General features: G+C 35.8%; 2 protein-coding genes across 10 annotated transcripts in view; one reads left to right on the plus strand and one right to left on the minus strand.

Annotated features, from left to right (window-relative positions):
- The window catches only part of LOC134531450 (sialin-like), a 37,868-nt gene extending 33,781 nt beyond the window's left edge, over positions 1-4,087 (minus strand). For both annotated transcript variants that reach the window (XM_063367153.1, XM_063367152.1), the window contains exon 1: positions 4,006-4,087. In XM_063367153.1, coding sequence (XP_063223223.1) covers positions 4,006-4,075 — 70 coding nt within the window. In that variant the 5' untranslated portion in view covers positions 4,076-4,087. The remainder of the gene's footprint in view (positions 1-4,005) is intronic.
- Positions 4,088-5,100: 1,013 nt separating this feature from the next.
- LOC134531451 (sialin-like) lies at positions 5,101-24,295 on the plus strand. 8 transcript variants are annotated; one of them, XM_063367154.1, is made up of 9 exons: positions 5,101-5,174; positions 7,231-7,433; positions 10,059-10,292; positions 11,471-11,558; positions 14,578-14,792; positions 18,769-18,921; positions 19,364-19,496; positions 22,102-22,412; positions 24,054-24,295. In XM_063367154.1, the coding sequence occupies exons 1-9, from the start codon at positions 5,159-5,161 to the stop codon at positions 24,246-24,248; spliced, it is 1,548 nt and encodes a 515-aa protein (XP_063223224.1). In that variant the 5' UTR covers positions 5,101-5,158; the 3' UTR covers positions 24,249-24,295. The 8 variants fall into 8 exon arrangements, with proteins under 8 accessions (XP_063223224.1, XP_063223225.1, XP_063223228.1 ...); XM_063367155.1 differs by having other exon boundaries at positions 22,171-22,412; XM_063367158.1 differs by having other exon boundaries at positions 24,067-24,175.
- The last annotated feature ends 892 nt before the right edge of the window (positions 24,296-25,187 follow it).

Here is a 25,187-nt window from a genome sequence, read left to right on the forward strand (position 1 = left end):
TGTATGAGATGGGACTCGTGCTATTTCAGGTAAGGAGCAAATCAGTATCTGTTTAAAGTACGTGGATGAAAACCTTAACCCAACAGAACTTTTCGTTGGCCTGTATGATGCAGATAGCACAATTGGAAAGGCGATATCGAATATAATATTTGATTTAATGATACAGCTACAGCTTTCTACATCACATTTGAGAGGACAAGCATATGACGGCGCTTCAAACATGAGTGGCCACAAGAAAGGCGTACAGGCTTTAGTAAAAGAACGACAACCACTTGCACCATTTATTCATTGTGGGGCACATTCTGTAAATCTTGTACTTTAGGACGCTTGTGATACTTGAGTTGTTATTAGAAATGCTTTGTAATTGGCTCACGATATTGGTGTTCTTTTTAGTCAATCACTCAATGTTAGACATGAGCTTAAAAAAATAATGGAATTGAAATATAGCTCTCCAGTAACGAATATCACAAGTATAAAACCTCTCTCTCCTACGAGGTGGGTTCACCGAGGAAGTCAGCTCGACAAAATTTTGCAAAACTATAGTTTGCTTCTAGAAACACTAGAGCAGTTGGATGCGGAGAAAAACAGTCATGCTCATGGTTTGTTAGAACAATTATAATCAACATCAACTGTATTGGGACTTGTAATGGCCAAACATGTAATTGAGAAATTAGAAGTACTCAACAAGCCATTACAGGGTCCACAACAGACTGTTAGTGGAATGATGGAAGCAGTTACTCTGATAGAAGACTCAATCAACAAAATGAGATCTGAAGTGGAATTTCAAAATATACGTACTTACTGAGGTAAACAGTTTTACTACAGAGCAAAACTTGAAAGAGTTGTAGTTACCAAGACAAAGGAAACCACCGAAACGTTTCACTGGGCCAGCAGATGCTTTTGAAGCAACAACCGTTGATCAATATTTCCACAGAGAGTTCTTCATGATGGTCGATTCTGCTGTTAGTGGGCTGCATTCCAGATTCAACCAAGAAGGCATAAAGAAAATGCAGAAGCTGGAAGACTGTTTGCTCAAGGGAGAAAATTGTGACGAGCTAGCAAGTTATCCAGAAATGAATTCTCAGTTACTGAAGACTGAAGTTGAACTATTTTTGAAGAGGCATAAGCCAAAATCTGTTAAGGATGTATCAAAAATACTATTGAACTCTGTGCTAGAAGTTAGGCAGCTGTTTTCAAATATAGAAGTGGTTTTGAGATTGCTGCCTGTTGTACCCAGCTCTTCTTGTTCAGCTGAAAGAAGTTTCAGCTCTCTACGAAGGCTTAACACTTATTTCAGGTAGGTATGTTTGAATTTTAGTGAAACCTTAAAAAAAAATTTTGGCTTTAATAAATATTGTTTTTGTACTTTCATGTGTCTGAAAGTAATTACCATTAAATTTAATTTTTCAGATCAACTATGACACAGGTAAGACTTAACCATGTAGCTGTACTACATGCTCATCAACATGAGCTGGACGTACTTGATTTAAACGTCATCGCGTCTCAATTTATAAGTAAGAATGAGAGATGGGGACATGTGTTTGGTAAATGATAACGAGCTACAGGCAGTCGGGCACTAGTACAGCAGAAAGACTTTAATACAAAAAATGTGGAGTGTTATTTAAGGTATCGAATAGTGACGTGTGCTGGAGATTTTAAATGTGTATGCTAATCAGTCAAAGTAGTCGTGACATAAGATGTAGCCTATTATGTGAACAAGAAGGCAAAGTTTATGAATTATAAACAATTTTTTTTTTAATGTTTCCAAGCCTACATGTTTTTTTAATTTAAATTGAAAATATCGTAAATGAATTAGTTGTAGAAAATAATTTATAAAAATATCATTATGATTGTAAAATAATACTATTTAATTCCATTCGAGTAAAAACAAAGAGAGCTTGTGCCCTCCCTGCCTTCTGCCCAACTTTATTTATAAATTCTTCACTCATCAAATTTTATCTTAAGGAAACAATAATAATTTTAACATCGATGTATCCAGTGGTTAGATACAAAAACTGCTCAAAAAGCGCTATTTTGCACTTTTAAAATCAAAATTTTCCAGTGGAGGACCCCCGGACCCCCCGTCTTAGTAGGAGGGGAATGGGTTTGCATGACATCAAAATCATTATTTGTCCCTCCCCAACTTTATTAACACAGCTACTCCAATGGTAAGGGATGAAATATAGTGTTTGAAAGTCAAAACAAATGAGTTCATAACTACTATAGTACAATGCACAGTTCATATGTAGTATGAAATTCTTTGTGTTGATCAATACATTGAATTAAAAACATTTGAAACATTTGCTCCTTGTGGAATATGAGAAAATGTTTAATGGATCACTTTGGGATTATTGGAGAACATATTGTATTTTATGCACGTTAAGTTCTCAATTGTTTCAGTTGTTTCTAGATGTTTCCTGTGCGTTCCAAAAGAAATAAGTATTTTGAAATCTACCTTGCGTCTGTAGGCTGTGCCGAAAAGGTATTTATTTTACGCCACCGTTGCGATGAAAATGTGCGATTAAAACTTTTTTTCCCACATTGGTTCCAAAAGTTATCGAGTGAGATGGAGAGCCATCTCACGCGTCACAGAGGCGACATCGTGAGAGTCGACCTTGTTGCAATCCTCTCCGCTACTTCACTCGAGACTCCCACGTACTCGCGATAGCGGTTAGGCGTGACTCTTAAGATCTCAGTGTGGCCAACCTTCTCCTAGAGTTACTTGCCGACTTCATGCAATAAGTGTGGAGTTGGGAGTTGTCAGGAGACGGCATACTTGACCACGCCTTATGATGACTGATAAGATACTATGGATTAGAATTCCCGTCGTTAAACAGGCACGTCTCTAAAATACAGTCCTTTAAACATTTTTCACGATAGGCTACAAACACTACACTTCTTTTAGTATGTCTGTGGTAATGCATGCATGGCCAACTACTTCAAATAGCCATCACGCACCGACATGATCTTGTCTCCTGAATTAACGGCGTATATCTCGACGCACCAGGACGAAATTAGTAATTTGTTTATTTTCGTTATTTTAGTGATCCGTCTATTTCTCTTTCCCCTTTGTTTTCTCTCACTGGATAGTTTGAACGAGTAGTGTTGACGTTCATTTATGTTTTCTTTTAAGCAGCATTTAATTATATTTTATATATAGTTTTTTTTAACCTTACATGCTGGATTGTGTCGTAATGTTTTGTAGAGTGCGGTGAATGCATTTTTTTTTACTGGGCTTCATAAGGGTATAGGAGGGGAAACAGGTACTGTCATCCTCGCTGTGAGTCACGTGAATTGAAAAAAATTGTTTTGCTCCTGTGATTTGGTAATGGCTTACACAAGCCAAGCTTCCAATCAGCATACAGTACACTGGATGCGGTAGGAAAATAAATAGTTTAATTGGTTATGTGTATAAAAAAATTAAAATGTGCCTGAGAGTCATTTAGGTAGTTGTGAGAAAAATAAATACTGATGTCCAAGTAAACTGTTAGAATAATAGAAATTATATTTTTGTGTTGACATTTCAATTTCACAAGTCAACACACCCAACGAAGCAAACACTTTGATCAGAAATCAGTATTTCGAATTTTCCTCGCAACTTCCTAACTGTCACTCGGGTATCTTTTACAGTAACCCATTCAGGTTCACCCGCATCACAGTGGTTCACTTTTGCCGACGTTTCGTGCTTCAGTCCAGCAGACATATTCGGTGCTCGTATGCCCAGATAACTTACAAGACAATATGACCGCAAATGCTTGCAATTAACTTTGAAGTAAATAATTATTTGGCAAAAACACGTGTTCTAAAATATTACATGTCTATAACACCTGAACTCACAGTTTTTCTCAACATAGTCTGTATTTAAAAACAGCGAATGCACACACACATTTGGTGCGCACACGACACCTACATTGACAACTTCGAACGCGGTTGGCGTGTGGGTGTTTTCGAAATCACCCACCCAACGCCATTTTGAATTCGCGATATAAAATATGTTTGTTGTACCTGCAGCTTTGTTATCCTCGTCGCTAGTTTTCGCGCTTCGTGTCATGGCTGCAGCTCGGTTGTATTTCATCACAGGTGCTTGCTTACTGCTTATCACACGCGGTGGGAGTAAAGCGACGTGATTAGATAGTTCTACTATCATGCATGGAAATATTTCATATCTTCAAAAATTATTTCATAATCTGTGTTAATATATGGCTTCTAATTCAATATTGCTTTGAGTACATTTATCATAAATTTGCATGATTATCAGTCTATAAAATATAACAAAGGGTAAGTGGTTATTTCACAATTATGCCTATTTCATGCAAATAATTTAAATAAAATATTACATGTTGAAAATACATGATCAACAGACAGTGAGTTTGTCTTGCACGTTAAATAGATTAATTAGGAAAAAGGATTTCAATAATTTTTGCCAACATCTTCTTTCCAAGATCCAGTGACAGTATCGTTGGCTGAGGCCTGCCACGCAGTGCATGTGACAGAAATATTGGAAAAACACACTTTTCGTACAGAGCTAAACTAAAATTTATATTGAACGAACGACCGTTACAGACTGTCACGTTTCGTTCAGGTTGTTTCACTGCAGAGACGGAAGATAGTGAGCAGTTTCTGTCAAAAGTAAACGATGGAGAAGTGATTGTCATGATCACTCATATTATTTGTTATATTATGACAACGAAACGTTTGGTTGTTGCTGAACTTATCACACCAACGAGTATAGAGATAGTATTGTTAACTGAATCACTTGCAGACGAAGAACACAAAATTGCGGCCTCACCAACCACAGACAAACAATGAGAACACGACATGGACAGCGCTTTCAAACTGCGTAGTAAAAATATTTGTTGATCTTATATTGAGCTATTGTCTGGCCTGTATCGGAATGCTCATTTTAAGAACATTACTAAAAGAGTTTCGCAACACCTATGACTAGGCGATTTCCAACATCCTTGGTTTTCCGTTACGCTATTGTTGTGCCTTGTTCTCTATTTCTCCCACGCTGGATTTTTTAGTACCGCGCTACGCATGCGCGATGTTACCTCGTGCTGATTATTTAAGAAATCGCCTCCTGAAACTTGTACTCATTCCAGTCAGGTCGAATCAGCTGTTATAGTATAAGACGATGTGAGTGTGTCGGAGATGTGTCATGACTGCTCGAATTGGTAAGTAGGGTTTGTTCTATGTTGAACAGTAAAGTGTATGTAGGAATGTTAAAGTTAAAACTCTTGTCATTTTCAAATTATTTTTTTACCTCTAAATTTTGGATTGGTTACTGTTACGTGTGTATTTCTTTTGTCATTTGAATTTTTTTCTCTTGGTCTTGTTTACATATTTTCCCTCACGCCTCAATTTAGTTTCTTTAGCGTATTTTAAGGGTATTTTGAGAGCATGTCTTTTGATCGCGACGTGCTTTCGAAGACGAAACGTTTGTGTAAATTTTCTAGTCAACTTGAAATCTCTAAACACATTCGTGTGTAACGTATTAATGCTTGGTGTATTCTTAGGTGGTAATGTTAAGCGCAGTACTATATCTCGATTAATTAAAATTGTAATTATTGAAAAAAAATGCACAGAAAAGCATGACGGAACGTTCATCTTCAAATAAACACTTTTGTTTTGGTAATGTTTTAACTTTTTTACATTCTTTCCGTGCAATAACACTCCGATGTGGAATGTAAGTCATCTTTAAGTAGGGCAAGATGGTCTTCATAACATCAATAGGAAGAAAACTATGAACTATTTCTACTAAATTAAAAGATCAATATTTACTCACAGTAATTGATAAAAGAATATTATGATAAGTAGGTGAACGCATTTACTAGGAGTTCAGCTCTCTAACGCACGAGGCTGAAGACAATTATACAAGACGGCGGGCATACACTAGCGCGATCAATCTCTAACAGGGCAGGTTCTGATATTCTTCTGTTTCTTCCCTGATTCTGTTATGTTTGGAATCTGGGAGTCTCCAGTAGCTGTGATCGCTAACACATCACACTCGTGTAGCGAGGGTCGTGAGTTCGAACCTAACTCACCGGCAGGACTTCAGTTGAGGAGTGTCTTTTCAAACTGTACTATTTCTATCCTAAGAATGCTGTAAAAGAACGAAGCGTTAAATAAAATGTACATGTAATTTAGCCATTAGATTCCATAGTACAATTCTAAGAAATAATATGTGATACAGCATATATTATGAAGGTTACTCGTTTATATTAAAAATAATGTTTTTAAAATATATTATCTTTCGAAGTGGAAATAGTACCTTTTGAACTGAGACTCCTCAATTTATCACCATTGATTTCCATCCTATAATATTGGAGTTGGCTTCAGCAACCGTGTGTAGTTGTGTGACTATAAGTTTGCTTAATTATTTGTGATATACTTAAGTGCTTAAACACACCTCTTTTTACGGACATTTCTACTTGGAAGTTCCCATTATTGAACTAGTTTAACTTTCTACAATCGTTGACTGATATTTACAACTAGATGAAAACAATTATTCTACTCATAATTAGTTTCATTTGCATTTTTTATTTTTAGTTTTGTTATTTAGGTTTCGCTGTGTTATAATTGTTTTTGTTAAATACTTTACATGCTATAGGACTCAGAAGCTCAATGCATACAATTAAAACTGAACACGATTCACTATGCTAGCCATAGTCTCCAGTTGTAACTTGTTGTTTGCATAAATCACACCAAATATGGCTTTAGGTTATGTGTTAGTGTGTTATCAGGAGTATATATATATATATATATATATATTCACTCATGTCCAGCCTTGCGTATGTACATGGAGCTGAAATTTCCTGGGTTCGGAGATACATTTTCGTGTAGCAAGCACAAATGATTGAATACGTTCGCTGTGTGACTATTTGTTCGAATATGATTAGTAAATAATCATAATATTTTATGTATTGCTGTCCTTTAAATAGATATTTTGGGTTTTTATGTTTGTAAATACGCCTTATAGAAACCCTAAAACATATACTCGTTTGTAACTGTGCACATTAGTGTCAGAACAAAATCTTCGTTATGGATGCGGAAGGTTCTTATTTTCAATGAATTTAGACTTTTACGTGGCACGGAGTTCGTGCCATGAAAATTTTTTCAATTGGTGGCTTCTGCCACCACAGTGTGTTCGCGTTTCTCGAGGTTTACTTACGCATCGCGATGAAAATAAATGTCGCGCTTGACCAATGTGTGCACGATCTCCTGTTACAGGCAGGTCACGCGGCGTGCCAGCCAGGTATGTCTTCGCCGCCGTGGCGATGCTTGGCACGTTCTTCAACATACAAACTCTGTGTTTCCCTCCGGTCGCTCTTCCTGCGATGGTGCGCAGGAATTCCACGGACACTTATGCAAACGATACGGTGGACGTGTGCATCTTCGGACAGGCGGGTCAGAACAGCTCCAGCCAAGTGCACGTAAGGAACACCGGTTATGGTGAGCTGGTGATTCTAAATAATTCCGACCCTATTAACGTGAATCGCTCATACCCTCCAATCCACTGGAATATGAGTCATTGCAAAATTATAAGAAAATATATATCACTTTTTTCCAGGAAGTTAATTGAGACTCGCATATTAAAATTGTTTTTTTTTTGGACTATCATATCAGTAACGACTTGATATTAATAAAAAAAATCCAAGCCTGTTTTTTCTTCGATGTAAAATTTTTTCAACTCCCAAAATAATCCGTTTGGAAAAATAGTTCACCGTTACTGATTAAAAAGAAAACCTGAATTAATTTTTTTAAGATGTTTTTCTTGTATGATCCCTCTTAGGTTCATCACTTGTGTGGAAAATACATGTTTTTCTATGGTTCAAGACATATTTATATCCAGTCTGCGGCTTCCTCGCGTACAGTGTGTTCTAACATATATATATATATATATATATATATATATATATAATTCATCACTAAATATCAATTAAATTTTGTTTTTCATTTAAGATGTTAGTTACTGCTCATATTGAAGACTACAATATTCGCTTGGTTTTAAAAATGTATATACAACATTTTCATTCAGCAAAGAAAAATAAAGGGATTTGTAATTTCATCTCAAGTAATTAGCTTAATTTATAATAAAGTATCGTTATGCAAATTTAAAGGCATACAATTACTTTACGAATGCATTTGGAGGGAAGCTCGTATGTATTATATATATATATATATATATATATATATATATATATATATACTAAAAGATCAAGATAAATGTAACGACTCATATTTGATATGGAGCTTCTTGGACAGTACTTAAAATAAGCGCACAGACTTGAGGCTGGATTTCACTCCATGTTGATTTGGTTTTCCTCGTCATTTGTTTTTAGTTAAAGACTGTATTTTTTTTAATTTAACATACACACATAATTTGCATTTGTTGTTTTGTCACAAATATTTTCAAAGGCTCTTTACTATGTGTAATACATGGGGTGTAAAATTTCGCTCAAGTTATGTTCGTAATTACTATCACACAGAAGTTTTAAAATAATATTTTTTATTTTCTGAATCTTTTTTCCCACTTCAAAGCTAATAATAGTTAAGAAACTTAACTTTAGAACTATCAATAATAACCCCCATGCTAATTAAAATGTATTGATCAGCCTAGAAATCAGAACTATTATTGTGTTTAAGATAATAATTAGTAAGGGCAAATAAATTCTTAACTAAAGTTATACTTATATTGAGAAACAGAAAATGTAGCTAACCAAAACATTATTTTATCAAAACTTAATCAAACCATTGAGAAACAGGCTATGAGTTTGTTTGATAGTGTTTCACATTTCGCGGTTATGCAAATACCAGGCGCTACTGTTATTCCAGCATAACAGCTTATAGCTGTAGTCAGGAGGGGCAGACCAAGATAAATGAATTTAAATATTTATATATTCAGAATGTTCCATAACTCAACGTCAAGCCGAGAACACCAATATCACCTTTAATTACGGCCATGAATTTAAAATATTTAAAACAGTGTCGTAGTTTTTGAGTGAAATGCATTTTGTTTTAAATTTTTTTAAATCTCCAACCACACCCAAATTATTAGATATGTGACTACAAATATTTGTAACTCAATCATGCATCAACCTACTATTGACAACAATTCAAAATAAAATCAAACATGCTATACTTATTTTTGGCGGGGTTGTATTTTCGCACGACTTATAAGGTCAAAATTTTTATTCAGGAAACGTTGATAATCCATACTGTAAAAAACTTAACTACGCTAACTTAGCAAGTTAATTGTTTAAATGACTTGGTAAGTTAGCATAGTATTTATTTTACAGTATGAATACTCAAAATTGCCCGATTAAAGATTTTTGCCGCATAAATCGTGAAAACATTTTTTTAAATCCAAGATTTAAGCATAATTGATTTCATTTTGAAGTTAGGGAAGATTGCGTAACAAATATGTGTAGTCACAGAATGGAACGGACGCCTCGGCCATAGGCATGATGGACCTCGAATACGCAATGCGTGTAGCCTAAGTACAGGCGTTTAGTAGACATCTCCGGAAAAAGTTTAAGCAATCTCCGTACTCGAGTCGAAAAATGATGGCTCCAGTTTTTTTTGGACGAAAAGAGCTTAATTTTGGTTGATTTAATGAAACGTGGGCCAACAATTACAGCAAAATGTACAAAATTACGATTGCCAACTGTTTTGATTTTCAGGCGGAAAACTTCTATGCAGATAGGTTAAATAAAGAGCGTTGCGAAAAGTGCTTGGAACTGAATTAAAAACTATGTGAAACTATGAAACAATGTGAAAATGTGTTGTATATATGAAGTAAAATAACACATTCAATAAAACATATTATTCCATTAGTTAATTTTTTTAATAACCGAACGGTACTTACTTTCCGGACACGCCTCGTGGTATTTGTTTTATACGGCCTATTTCGATTATGTCTGTCGGCCGGCGCTTAATAAATGTATACATTAATAAATATAATAACAAAGGCGATGCAGGGTAGTTAGGGACGAATATAGTTCATTCCATAAACTGACCCCCGGGCTGATTCGTGGGTGTAATTCCTCTTTTCCCAGGGAGGAGAGTTCGACTGGGACGAAGCGATGCAGGGCTACGTGATGTCGGCCATGGCCATCGGGCTGGTACCCTCCATGATAGTGGCCGGCCGCCTGGTGGAGATATGGAGCCCCAAGCTCTTGGTGGCCGTCTCGACGGTCATGGGAGTGCTGTTCACCATGCTGTTCCCGGTCTTCGCTAAGTGGGATGTGAACGCCCTCATCGTCTCGCAGCTGGCGGCAGGCCTTCTCATGGTGAGGCCGTCTGAAGACACGAAGGCACCGCGAACACCAAATATTCATGTCTGTGTAAAGCCCCGACCCACCGCGGAAGGTTCAGTTATAGCTTCGATAGCGTCGTGTTTAACTTCCCTCGGTCAATGCACCTTATAATTTCGAAATTACAATGAACCAAATATGATTTTTTCTCGGATTTGAAAAATGAAATGCTCTAACATTATAAGACAACATTTACTCAATTGAATGAAACCCATTCAAAATAGTAAACTTTATTTTATTTGTTGGTGATTTTATATAGCCCCGATAATACACGAGGAATTTGAAAGTGCAGGGACTTCTAAAGTCAAATACCCAACCGCGCCTAAATTATTAGAAACTGTGACAGTAAATGTTTCGCAACATTACTATTGATAACAAATGAAAATTAAATCTAACATACTAAACTTTTCAAGGAAAAAATTCTTTGCATAACTTATGCGTCAACAATCTTTAATCACGTAATTTTGAGTATTTATACTGTAAAAACATTACTATACTAACTTAGCAAATCATTGAAGCAAATAACTTGCGAAGTTTGCATTTTAATTTTTTTACAGTATGAATTTTCGAAGTTTCATGATTAAAAATTTTTACCTCATAATAAGTGCCAAAATACATTTCTCTTCCCCCCTCCTCCCCAAAAAAATAGCATGTTTGATTTTATTTTGAATTGTTCTCAATAGTAGAATTATTCATGATTTGTATTCACAGTATCTAATATCCTGGATGTGGTTGGGGATTTTAAAATTTTTGAAAAATATGCATACAACTCAAACTAAGCTTCTATTTTTTAATTTAGAACCGTAATTAGAAATCTTTTAAACTGTTCTCGTCTTGACGTTCAGTAAAATAATTGAGGGCTAGAATGAATGAATTAAGTTTTAACATATTGTTGATGTGGAGTTTAATACAGTGGTAGTACTACGAGATAAACTTCCCTACGTTTCTTTTTAATGACCTCGTTGTATTCGGAATAGTATGCCCAAGCAACCGAAAATCATTACGTTATCTCTAACCTTAAATAAAATTTGTTTTGTGTGTGTTTTACTGCCACAGTAATAAGTAACAAAACCGAAGGATTCAAATTTGCTAATTGTAGATTAATTTAAGTTACTGCAATATTTTTCCCTTATGGACTGGAACTTTGATTGCAGGGCGCACCTATCCCTGCAATTAACGCTATGCTCTCGTCCTGGTTCCCGCCTGACGAAAGACAAAAACTAGCAGGCATCACGTTCGCTGGTAAATTGATTTCAGCTTTTTAATTTCCTCTTATTATCCAATGGATTGTCCCATATTTCGTGTCCTCCGTGTTAGTGCCTATTTTTAGTAATCGTATCGATCGATTTTTTCTTTCTTGAAATGATATTATAACATGTTAATGTGTTGCTAAGTCATTAATTTGTATCAGCTGCAAATTTAAAAGTGGTCTTGAAACATCAAACATAGAGAAACGTAAAAATATGTAAAAACTCATAGTTATTATAAACAAATTTTTAGTTTTTGCTTACTTTCGGGTCGTTATTTATGTTACCAATCGGAGCGACTGAGTCATGATCATATAGGTTGAAATAACCATCAGTACTGAATGATAAGTACTTGGACTAACCACGAATAGGTGCTCTGAAGAAACTAAGTACATTTACTCATACATTGACTATGTTAATGTGCTTCTTTTACTTTCGTTCCCACCACACTATGTACAGAAATTTATAACAATGGATTCCCTAATGTGACATTACTATTTGGATAATTACTCAGTGCTCATGCATTTTAGTCCTTCTTAAGCTGGCTTCGCGCATACTATTTTTGGAGACAAACTTTAAACTTTTAATTACATGTAAAATTTATATATATAGTTCAGGCCAGAAGTTTGGCCGACTAAGACTTATAGTTCCACAGCCTCGTTACAGATAAACTGTTATAAAACTTATATCCTTGTAATGGTGTGTATGCTACCTACTAAAAAAATCTGTAAATTCGTGAAACTATTTTTTTTATTTGGCGTTTGCCTCAATAAAAACAATAAGAGGCAAAGAAGATGGGTTCAATTATAATGAGGAGTGGTTCAATGGAGCCATACTTTCTTAGTTGTTCTGTGTGGACTACCGGAAACCGAATAACATAATCGAAAAAATATTTGCTCACTTCACCATGTTGATTATATTCTTATCACATTCACTGGAGATTCTCAATGCTGGACTTCAAGAGTGGCTACAGGCAAGTGGAGCTGTACCTTGAAGAAGAAGAGAAGACTGCTTCCTCAACAGAAATTAAATTGTTCCAGTTTATTATACTAACATTCGGTTAAGTGTAAAGTTCCTACAACTTCCTGTAAATGGTGGAATTCGTTTTACATGGTAAAAGGTATATCCTGATGGCGATGAATTATTTAAGTAAGTGGTTGGAGCCTCATGTTCTACCTTACAAGGCCTAACATCATAGCTAATGTGCTAGTTAATAAACTCATTTGCAGATTTGTGGTACCAATCGAGCTTTACTCAAACCAGGACTAAAATTTAGAATAAACTGTATTCCATAGGATGGAGAAATCTAGGACTACAGCCTTATACCTCTAGTATTATGGTATGGTAGAGAAGTATCAACAGAAGTCTAGAACATCATGCCAATGTTAATTTAGACAGTCAGCAATATTGAGAGTAAGGCATCAAACTATTCTTTATCACATTCATGGCAGCCACTCATGATTCAACTGGATAGACTTCTGCAAGTATTTAATTTAAACAGGAGTTGAGTTTGCCTGCCTGGGATATTATGTTTGGTTCTACACGACAAGATCCAACAGCACCATCAACTATGCCTATCTTCTAGAGGAGCGTGTGGTTCTCATGCATAATGAAGCCCGAAAAAAAAAATGACTGGCTACAAGCCGAAGTAAGACGAAGTACGATCTGAAGACTAAATAGACCAGATTTCAAGATAGAGATTTTTTTGTGGATATACAGACCACAGAGGAAGATAGGTAGGTGACCTGAACTTTAAGTGGCATGTGATGCCTATGTAAAGAGTTTAAACGATTAAATGATGCAGTATACCCAAACCAAAAAAGGAAAAGAGGATGAATTGAGGTGGTTAATATGGAAAGATTAAGGGAATTATCAAAAGTAACATATCAACTGCTCGAGACGAAAAGTTTTAGGTGGGGATCAATGTTGTAAAATGGAATTTCAAAGACATCCAGACTACTTGGTGGCTTAGGTGCGCGACACTGCAGGTATTTTCCAAGCGATCGTACTTCATATCTCGCAACACCGGACACCTGGTGTTGGCAGTTGACAGCGACTGTCTTCAAAATGATGTATCCTTAGCGATAACTGCAGCCCCATCATGCAGCTCCATTTTATCTTCGCGCTATCTACTTGATGACACTGACATTGCATGGCACCCCATGTCTCGTCCATGCATATGGAGATTAATGAATGGCCCGTGTTTTCTCAGAGAAAACAAATTTTGGATGCTTTCTTTGGCAGATTCTATGCGCGTCAGATGAATCTTGGTTTACAGTACAATCGTAAAGCTACGAGATCCTTCCTTAGCCATTCCGAACATTTTACAAGCGCATCTCCCGACCATTTAAGTCAGTCTTGAGGTTTAGCGATACCCTGAACAAGCATAGGTGGTGCCTTCGATATTGAGGTAACGTGCATCTATTCTGTTGGCAAGGTAGGATTCATGATCAAAGAGAGAAAGAACCGTGGTGGCATGTCACGCAGCGCGCAAGTGTGTAGTGTTAAAACAGTGTTCTAGAACCATTGTGCACGGACAAGTTCAAACAAATGTATGAGTTACTGTGGAACATACTTTAGTGACTTGTAAATATCAGGTGTAATTACATTAGTTTACCTTTTGTATAGACATTTTACTGGTATTTAGTGGGCAATTTAGCTAGGTAGTAAAACTAGAAAATTGTGTTAATATTATTGATTGAATAGACATGGACCAAAACAATTTAACTACTCGTCGATCACTAAATTAATCACTTATAACAACACTTTTTCTTCTAAATTTGCACCTCATGAGCTCATGTTATTATTCTTTATGCACCTATGCTGACATTGTAGGTTATGAAATTATTGTAGGTTTTCAGAATGTTATCAGGTTATTCACTTTTTCACATCATGAAGCCAAATAATTTGATATATTATGTTATGAGCTATTTTTTGCATTTTGGTAGTAGGTTCTCCTTCTTACATTATATATTTTGAGCTGTTACATTACTTCATCGGACATGATTATGCAGCGCAAAGCCTCGGTGTTATCACCGCTAACGGCATCACGGGGAAGCTGGTCGACTCCATGGACTGGCAGTTCGCCTTCTACGTCATTCCCTCCTCACAACTGGTGTGGCTGCTGCTGTGGCACCTCTGCGTCTACGACACCCCCGAAAAACACCCGAGAATCTCCCAGGAAGAGCTGGCCTACCTCGCAACCAGCAATGTCAAAGAACCGTCCCAGGTGAGTTAAACTTCGTTATTGTCATCCATTCTGGCATAATAATACGTAAAACAATTACTGACATAAACATCGGTGATATAAACACCAGTGACATCAACATCAAATAAATGACCGTGGTTAATATAGGTACACTAGTTAGGTGATATAGGCTGCGGTGGTTTACCATTGTTTTGCATTGGATAGAAGTGAAGGCACACTGAAAAACCAAATATTAAACTTTAAAGAGTAATTTCCAACAAAAAAAATACTGTACTTGATTGTATTGTGGATTTTAGGCCCGAAAGTCTTGTTTCCTTATTATACGTAAAGACAATCAAGTGCACGATGTTCCCTTTGTGTTTATTAGGTATTTTAATAATATTATTACTTTAAAATAATTTTCCAAAACATATCATATTTTGATTGTAATTACTGTCCTCTTAATTTGACTACACAAAAATATGCACTAAATAACATACTGTAAGATTAAAACCGTGTGTTTCAGAAATTAAAGATGAACCTGGTCTACATTCAAATGTTATATACTTATATTGAAAATTACAACAATTTTTTATTTTAAGTGTTTGGTTTCCAAGATACTCGTTGGCTATACTAACGAAAAACAGTAGTCAATTATGAGTGGAAAATAAAATAATTTTACTAAGAAAAGCATGTGACTGTTTTTATCGTCACAAGTGTAACACAATTTTTTCCCCGTATTTATTGAAAGTCTGAGGTAACTGTGGCTTAGTAATCAGACCACTCACCTTTCACTAAGTGAGAACCTTTAGCGAAGGGAGTGTAGTAGGGGACATTTCCGGGGTGGCCAGGTTTCCCCCATCATTATCATCCCAGGGTAGTTCTGCTCTCGCCTCGCCCAACATAATTATTTCCTTATGCTGACAAAAAAAGCAATTACTTATGCCTTCAGGTGCAGCAGTCTGATCAACCGCGGAACAAACCTTCTCTAATTTTAGATAAGTTAACATGAATACAATTCCAACTTCCAGAATGACCTAAATTATTTGTGTGTGGCGATAATATACCCAAATAATTTAGAGACCACTGTAGTCTGGGAGCACCCGTATATTTAAACCTCTGTGTACAGCCCTAGTTTTACCTTTTACTATTTTTGGGAATGCCCATTTTTATTATTTGTCTCAAAAACATATTTGTATTTGGTGATTTTTATTATTGATATGTAAACATCATAGCTATCGGTATGCAGCATTTGGTAGGAGTAAACTCGTGAAATTTGAACGGAAGCCGATGAACGGAAATATGCAACTAAGATGGCGGACCCACATGAAGCCACATAAACCCGTACATAGTCACTTTCGTAAAATTAGGGGACATACAAACATATTAGTGTGCCAAATAAAACTTTGTGATAGTGAAACTCCCCTGGAATATAATTGGTAAACTAAAATAGACATAGTAAAAAGTAATCACGGGTTTTAAAATACCTAAGGAACTAGCATAACAGTGATTATCCCACTAATATTATAAATGTGAAGTTTGAATGGATGGATGGTGGATGGATGTGTGTTACATCTTTCACGCCAGAATGGCTGAACGGATCTGGATGAAATTTGGCACAGAGATAGATGATAGTCTAGAATAGCACACAGGCTACATTTTATCCCGGTAAAATATAGGTTCCCGTGGGATATATTTGTTTTAATATTATAAATGCTAATGTTAGTTTCTTTGTATGTTTGGATGTTTGTTATTCAATCATGCAAAAACGGCTAAATGGATTTGAATGAAATATGGCCTACAGCGAGCTCATAACCTGGATTAACACATAGACCCCATATTAATATGAAATTCACTCCCTAAGGGAGTGAAAAAGTGATAATTTCATTTTATAACAGAAAAAAATCATAGGTCATAGACATACAAATAGTGAGTGAGTGTCATTTCTCTATGTCTGTCACACGATCATACACATAGCAAGGTCTGGCAAATTCATATTTTTCTCCTTGGTGAGACCAGCCCTCTTAGTAGAGCTCGCAGCGGCTAGCAAAATAAAGGCGCTGATAACAGTTTTGTTCTTAACTTCGTCAAAAGATAGAGTTGCCTTGAATTTTAAAGGCACCATCGTTTGATGCGTTTGTCATGTCTTTAATTTTCGTTTGTTTGTGCCGTATGCGTTCCTATACCATTCATCCGATTGCGATTAAATTTTGGTGATTTGTTATGCGCATGCCCGTGAAGGTTTCTGAGACGGTATAACTATTTTTCAAAAGTTTAAGCACGAATGGTTTCAAAAAATGTGTTTATTTCATATTATATAGCGGAAATTCGTCTGTTTTTTTGTATAAGTGCGCACGCATGACAAAATTTATTTAAATGTATACGAAAGACAGTGATATAGTGATATATATAGTGAGATAGAGATAGAGAGATAAGTTGAGATAGAGCGAGGTATAGAGAATGAAATGGGTTAGATAAAGATAAATATAGGAGAGAGAAAGATAGTGGGATGTATATATGTATATATGCAGATATAAAGAGATAATTAGAGATAGAGAGATACATAGATATATAGATGTAGATAGAGATAAATATATATTTAGAGGGATGTATAGATGATTTGTATATGTGTAACTACTTCAAACACATTACAAAACAAAACTGAATGAGGCATTGCAATGCATGCCGAGCATGAGCTAGATAATAGAATCTTTTCAATGTTAGTAATCTCTTATTGTTCAGTTTTTTTCTATAGTGCTTTATAGAGTCTATATTACATACAGACCACCTATTTATATATGTATATAGGTAAACAACTATACACTGGCTGAACAACGTCTGTCGGAATCTGAAAGTGATATAAATTAATTATTTTGCATACTTTAAATTCAAATTAAGAAGACAATTACTAACTACATCTGATTTCGAAAAAGGTTCCCTTCACCCTGTGTTCAGTCCGGGCAACGCCAGATATTGCAGCTAGTAATACATATTCTCTTTGAAAATTCTCAACAAGCTTGTATCGGAGTGATGAAGGGCGCAGTTTGTAAGCTCAATTGGTAATATTTATAAGTGGTTTAAACCTCGTCACTAGAAAAAAAAAATATTTTTTTTTACGTTTAAATAACATGATATTATATTATCACATAATAATGTTAAATCAACTCAATAAGTTTGAGGTTTGTTTGTAGAAAGTATTTACAGACTGATTTCAGTGATTTAAGCAGAAATAAATATACAAACATATACTTAGTGTTGTAATATGTGTTTTAAAATGTTTCCAGTTATTATTTTAATAAGCCCATAGAAGAATGATATATAATGTGTGCGGAAATGTTATTGTATTAACTGTGCAGTGAATTTTAACTAGAGGGGTAGTATTTTTAAATAATCCTTGTCAAAAATAAGGTTTTAGAATTTGTTAAAGTCATACCACTTTCATTAGAGCTGTTCCTATTGTTTAGTGCTGTTATCTGCGAGTGATGGTAGCAAGCAACTTTCAGCGAATTCTAGCGGCGGGCGTAGAGAGTATGTGTTTTCGCGTCCAGCAATTTCGTTACTTGAAAAGCGAATATTTTATTTATCTGTAAATTCATTACTCTCGGCATTATTTTAAAGAAATCTTCGTTAAAATTTGTATCCGAATTTCGTTTTTTTGCAACACGGACAACATGAAAACACATGGATTTGCTCGTTACCAAGGTTAGATGTTTACTGACGAGCACTGAAATACCAGCACCATTTATTTTATTTATATGTTACACAGATAAAAAGACTAGTGCTTTAAAATAAACAATTTGGTTAAGTGATTAGACCAGTTGCCTCTCACTACGGCTAGCCAATTTCGATTCCCGGTGAGGTCTAAAATGACTTTCAAGTCAGAATGAAACTTGGTGGACGTTGTAATGAGATGATGGGGTTTTTTGGGTCACTCCCTTTCCTCACCTACTAGTTCAGCCACTGCTTAGTTCTCATCTCATCAAACCTCGTCTTCAAATGCTTTGTTTCTCATCCCTAGACATTATCTGTGCTTCCGTGGAGGCAAATGCTGTCTTCGCCACCCATCTGGGCTCACGTCACTATGGCTCTCGCTCCAAGCTGGATTTTTAACACCTACGTCAACAACTTGCCTACTTACATGGTGGATGTTCTGCATTACAGCACAACCCAGGTCAGTTAAGTCAGCAAATTCCGTCTCAGCACTTTATTAACTAAGTTAACACTTGTTTGTCATTTAATGATTTTGGAAAGTAATATACTTATGCCAAAACTTTCTTCCGCATTATTTTACTGACATTTAGTAGTTTTATTGAGATATATACCTTATTATTTTAATAAAAGAACATATTCAAATTCAACTAGCTCGTGATATCCATATGTATGATATTAGTCTACTTTTATATGTTTAAATGAATTCATTATACTAAGTAAATTCTTACAAATAAGTTACAAGCCTTGCGAAAATCGAAAATATTCAGTGCTTCTATTTTCTTACCCAGTAAATATCTTGAAGACACATCGTCATCTACATAACTAAAAAAAATAATCTTAAATATTTTGATAGACTGTAGAGCTATGTCCAAAACATTGCTGTTTCTTGTCCCATGTCTCAGGCAGGGTACCTGCTAACCATTCCACAGCTGTTTTTCTGGATGAGTGCCATAGCATTCGGATTCATCTCACAGTGGGTGAAGAGCAGCCACTTTATGGGTCATCTTCTCTCGTACCATATTTTCAATGGCATTTGTAAGTATTATTTACATTAAAAGTTGTGAATGTAATAATAAAAATGAAATTCAAGGGTCCAACTTCACACAGTCACTATGTTGCATCCTCATTTTCCAAGAAGGATCCAGTGTATGACAGTGTAGGACAGGAGGAAAAGTCTGGGAAACACAATGCAGAGTTTGTGTTACAACTGCATTCATCTAGGTACTAAGTTATGATGATCAATTAATTACTTATTACTTTTGCTGACCAGTGTTCTGCAGTTAAGTTATTAAAAAAATTCAAGTTTCAATAGTGAATATCTAAGGGGAAATACATCGCTTTCCAATAAGACATTGTCTAACATGCATCGTCAACAGTAGTAATTTCCCATCTATATAGGTCTTCGGAATTGCTGGGCATAAATTTAATGGGCAGCAGGTAATGTCAAAACATTTTTTTATTTCCTTTTGCTGTCGATGGTGAGGACAGTAGCATTGAAATTGTAACTTCACTTGCATAGGCGCCACTCTGCCAGCTGAGATGACTCGCGATCGCAGCGCCGCGCCCTGACGTTCAAACACAACGCCGGGAGCAGGCGATCAGAGGGGCCATATATTTTAACTTAACCACAAGCACTAGCACCAATGGTATTGTGTGCAGCACGGCGGATAGATGGTTGCGGTGTATTTACATTTTTGGCTTGGGGCGTTTAGAACAGTGTTGACGGTTTAATTGATTACGGTGCTACGATTACAGAATTCTACGAACAACAGCGTGGCAGACTTTAATTTCGCAGAGATGGCCAACGTACACATGACGTACGTGGAGGCGACAGGAATTGCAGCAGGAACAATAGGCATTTACCAAAGATGTTTCATCCGCTTAAGTTGGCCGATTAGGAAGGCCTTCGTACGTCTTGACCAGCGACTACGTGAAAATGGAGGTTTCAAACCACAAAGGGTGCTGCACACCAAACTGCTGGATGCTAGTGCGTATAGCTAATTATACATTTTGTTTTGCATCCGCTCGTCATATGCTTCCCGTGGAGCTGAGTTCGCGCCTCCTCTCAGCTAGTGGAGTGGTGAAAACATGCGCGCGAAATTCCAATTGGCGCGCAACTCTTCGCACATGTAACTTTGCAGGGTTACATTTACAGACATATGTTCCTTAAAAAATTGCTTTTTTTATCGTCCCCTGCCATCCGTTATATTTATGCCCAGCAACTTCCGAAAATTATTTAGATATCATTTAAGAACATAAAAATTAATTTAAGGTTAAATACATTTATTATATATTTGGTTAGGGAAACTTTTAAACTTCCATGAATATGTATTTTCTAACAATTGAGAATTGTGTGTTACATCCAAACACTTGTGTAATTAAAGTCATTATTGGTCACATGCTAAATGTCTTAATTAGTCATTTTATGATGTTAGTTTTAATTTTATTGTTTACATTTGAGCCAATAAAAGTAAATACAAGCCATTTAATTTTATCATTACATAACATCTGCAAACAATCATAACACTTCAGACATTCCGCGATCCCTTGCAAAATTAAATCATAAAAATATCCTTTTAACTGTGTTAGCTTGAATATGTACATTCTCTAAATAGTGTCAATTTATACTGCAGCCGATGGATGGTTATACATCGGAACTTGTGGTGCCGGAAACTCTAAGGTTGAAGTGAGTTTTTAGCATCTGATCACGTTTGGTGAATAGGTTAACAGTTTATGTATATATTATAAGGTTAAGACAGTGTTATGTTTTCCTTTAAAGAAAACCCTTTGGCTCTCAAATAAAACAGTAGTATTTTTTTTCCCTTGCGATGAGAAATTCTTAGTTAATGTTCGTAAAATACAGTTTTGTCAAATACACAGATTATCACAGCCAATGTTCATTATTTAAAAGCATCGCCAATAGAGCATTAAGGTCTATAATACATGCTGCTACCTTTGCGCGTAGTTCCTACAAACATGTCAACATTTTTTCTTAAGACAACCACCTTAATTTAGTGTGCAGGTAGAGAGAAAAGTGGTGGCTTCTCATATCTTCACAAAATAGTATGAAGGATTTGTTGGAGGCTAGCACATATCGAATAACAATAAATGCCTATCTCTACAGTTATCCGCCTTTACTTACATTCTGGTTCCTGCTCCAACATTTTAAGCCATCATTACCATTGCACTTATAGGTACATACATCTCCATTGCTTTTATACATTTTTTCAATTCACAAAAATTTATCCAAAATCATATGTTAGTTAGGAGCTTTAGGTTATTCATCTTTAATTTCATGAAAATTTTATTTATTTTTCTAGAGTTTGTGGATATTTTAAGGCTTTGCTCAGCACAGCTTTGAACTGTTGATTTTAGTGTTACGATAAACTGGCCAGTGCAAGACTGTAGTTTATATGGTTCTGCTGTAATAATTGTAAGACATAGAAGGAGGAGTCACATTGTGAAAGAAGTTCCGCATCTTTGGCTTGTATTTTCAGCCACGCTTGGCTTGTAGATTGTATAGTTCTGCTGTAGTATCTGTAAGTCAAGGAAGGAGAAGTCACATTGTGAGGGACGTTCCGCACAGTTGTGTTGTCTTCTCAGCCAAACTCTGATTGTAGCTTGTATGGTTCTGTTGTAGTATCTGTAAGTCATGGAGGAAGAAGTCCCATTGTGCGAGAAGTCCCGCACCGTTGTGTTGTCCTCTCAGCCACGCTGGGCTCCGCCGCCTGCCTGGCCACCGTGCCGCTGGTGGGGTGCAGCGAGGTCGCTATTCTGGTCCTGCTGGTCGCCGCGATGGCCTGCAGCGGCGCCTACATGGGCGGCAGCAAGCTCAACCACATGGACCTGGCCATCAACTACGCCGGCACGCTGTCCGGTGTGCAGGCAGCCTTCGACATCTCCGGCGCCGTGCTCGCGCCCATCGTCAACGGCCTCGTCACGAACCACCAGGTGAGGCCAGCACACAACTCCCATAGACATATGATGTGATAAACACTGATTCTTGTCTTCTGGGTACAAGGCCATCTTTTTATATAATATGCCATCGGAACTGTCAAAATAATCTTATGTAAACAATGTCGAGTCAGTTTGTTTATAGATTGTACTTCAGAGGAGACCTTTATTAAAAATTAAGTAGAAATTTTATGTAAAACATATTTTAATTTACTAGAAACTAATTAACCAAACATTAAAACTTTTACATACAATTGGACACACTATATTATAACCTTAACAACATACAAAATTATATATGCCATTAGGTTATTTTAATGTTCTATTGAAAAGTAGGTCATTTAATGTTCGGGCCCAAAATGTTTCTAATGAGAATCCTACGCATGCATTTTTATCCACTCTTAAGTCTATTAGAACACCTTGAAATGCAATAGTGAAAATGCTCTGAGTAATCTCAAACTTCAAATGCAAAAGATCCCAAGAAGGCGAACATAACCAACCAAACACTTTTCGGGACCTAACATTCCAAGTGGAGGATATGGTCAATGCAGGATCTTCAATAACTCTTTTCCACACTCCATTACAGCCAATGAATGTCCTAGTACACTTTAATCAAAACAACTAACAAATATTTCACTTCTGTACGACTATTCATTTTGGGATAGTATTATCTGATTTTAAAATTTCTCTAAGAATAACATGCTGATGTATGCTATGTGTACTTTGCTCTACTTGTATGTTGTATACAGTGCTTCACATACAACCAAATTCCAATACCTTAAACAAATATTATTATGACATTTTAAATTAATTATCATTGCCAACCCTTATTACCACTCAATTTAATTAAATGTCAGTGACAGAGCAGACTAAATGCCAAGCCATACCTACATCCGATAACATATGTTAGAGAAATTATTTATTTATTTAGTCCCACTAATAATGTGTAACAGGACGATAGTCAGATTTGCAACATGTTACCACCTGGAGCAGAATAAATTTAAATAATAATAGTATATCTGTGCTAAGCAGAGCTGGCTGTACAGGTGCACAGGTGTACAGGTGAGCTCTCCTTACATTCTTGTTAAATTTATGAGATGAAGTGCAACTAGGAAATACAATTTTAGGAGAGAATCTCACATAGTTTTAAAACAGTGAGACTGTATCAATAAGGCAGCCAAAACAATCATTATGTTAATTACGAAACCAGGAATTTTTGTGGTCGTTGATGTTTGGAATTGAGACATTGACTTCTGCAGTGGTAAGTTATTACTGACTAACCAAACGTGAATTCTGGTATTATAGAAAACTTTTATTATAAATCTTGCACGACCTCTAAGTTTTGCGAGACGTGCATAGTATGGCTCTAATATCTTCTCTTCTCTGCCATTCCGTACCTATCTCATCACAGTTATATTTTTTCAGGCTCCTTTAAGCTTACGTATTTCTTACCCATGAGGTCTCAACAGTAAACAAGTAATGTAGACCGCAAAGGGAGTGTTCGAAGTCAATTGAATCGCTACTTCGTTATTCACATCCTTCGGGAAAAGCAATCAATTTCAGCCCACTGAAAATGTGCCCAACTTGTTTGAAATGAGTTTTATGTTTGTTGACTCAGTTTAATAAACCTTGTTGCAGCAAACTTTGTCAGCGTGGAGCAAGGTTTTTTACATTTCTGCCGCTGTAAATGTGTTCTTCTTCGTCGTGTACCTTATCATCGGCTCAGTGGAAGAGCAGCCGTGGAACCGGTCCATGATAAGTCAAGACAACGAAGACAAGGAAAAGGGCAATCAAGCATCGACAGACGATGTAATTGAAATTTCCCATTTGTAAAGCAGTAATACACCTTTGGGTAAAATTTGCTTCGCAAATAGTACAAAGTTGTATATCTGTCATTCATTAGTTTAAGGTCTTAGCCACAACTGTCAACATTAGTTTGTAACTATTTAGCAAAATATTTTCATATAAGATTTTAAATACTTATAGTTTAAAAAACTTAAAAACCCCGCTTTTATCCTTGAATCAACTAAAATGAAAAAACATTAAATTTAAGTTTTTTGTCTAACAGCCAAATAATTACAACTCGGTATAACTAAAAGCGTGGGGTGCTCTCTTCATTCATTTTCGTAATGACTATATACTAAAATTAGTAAGAGAAAATTTAAGGCAAATGATATCCAGCACCCCTTTACTAATTTTAAGTTTATTATTATTAATTTTATATAGTAATTTTCGAAATGACTATATCCTAAACTTTTTGAAATGAGCATAAACCAAAAAATTCTAAATGACTGTATCCTAAAAAAAAAATTTGTTGACTATAACGTAAAATTAATGATAGAAAATAAATTACAAATAATTTTGACATTTAAGACAAATAATATCAAGTACCTCATTATTATTTTTAAGTTCACATTGTTATTAATTCCATGTATTAATATTCGTAATGACTACATCCTAAATATAGTGATATAAAATATAAGGCAAACGATATCAAGCACCACACGCTTTTAGTTATACAGAGTTGTGGTGCATTATTCGGCTGTTGGACAAAAACATCATTTCAAATTTTATTTTTTTAATTGTTAGTTCATTCAACGATATTTTTTTTTAGTTTTTTAAACTATAAGTTTATTTTATTATTTTTTGTCTCAAAATAAATGTCGCCAAGTTTGATACAGTTCTCATTACCCATTTTGTACTTCATTGTTTACCACGGCACATTAGTACTACAGCACTACCACAGAACTGCATACATTAATTAATTATAAA

The sequence above is a fragment of the Bacillus rossius genome, chromosome 3 (genome assembly GCF_032445375.1).
Source record: "Bacillus rossius redtenbacheri isolate Brsri chromosome 3, Brsri_v3, whole genome shotgun sequence".
Lineage (NCBI taxonomy): Eukaryota > Metazoa > Arthropoda > Insecta > Phasmatodea > Bacillidae > Bacillus > Bacillus rossius.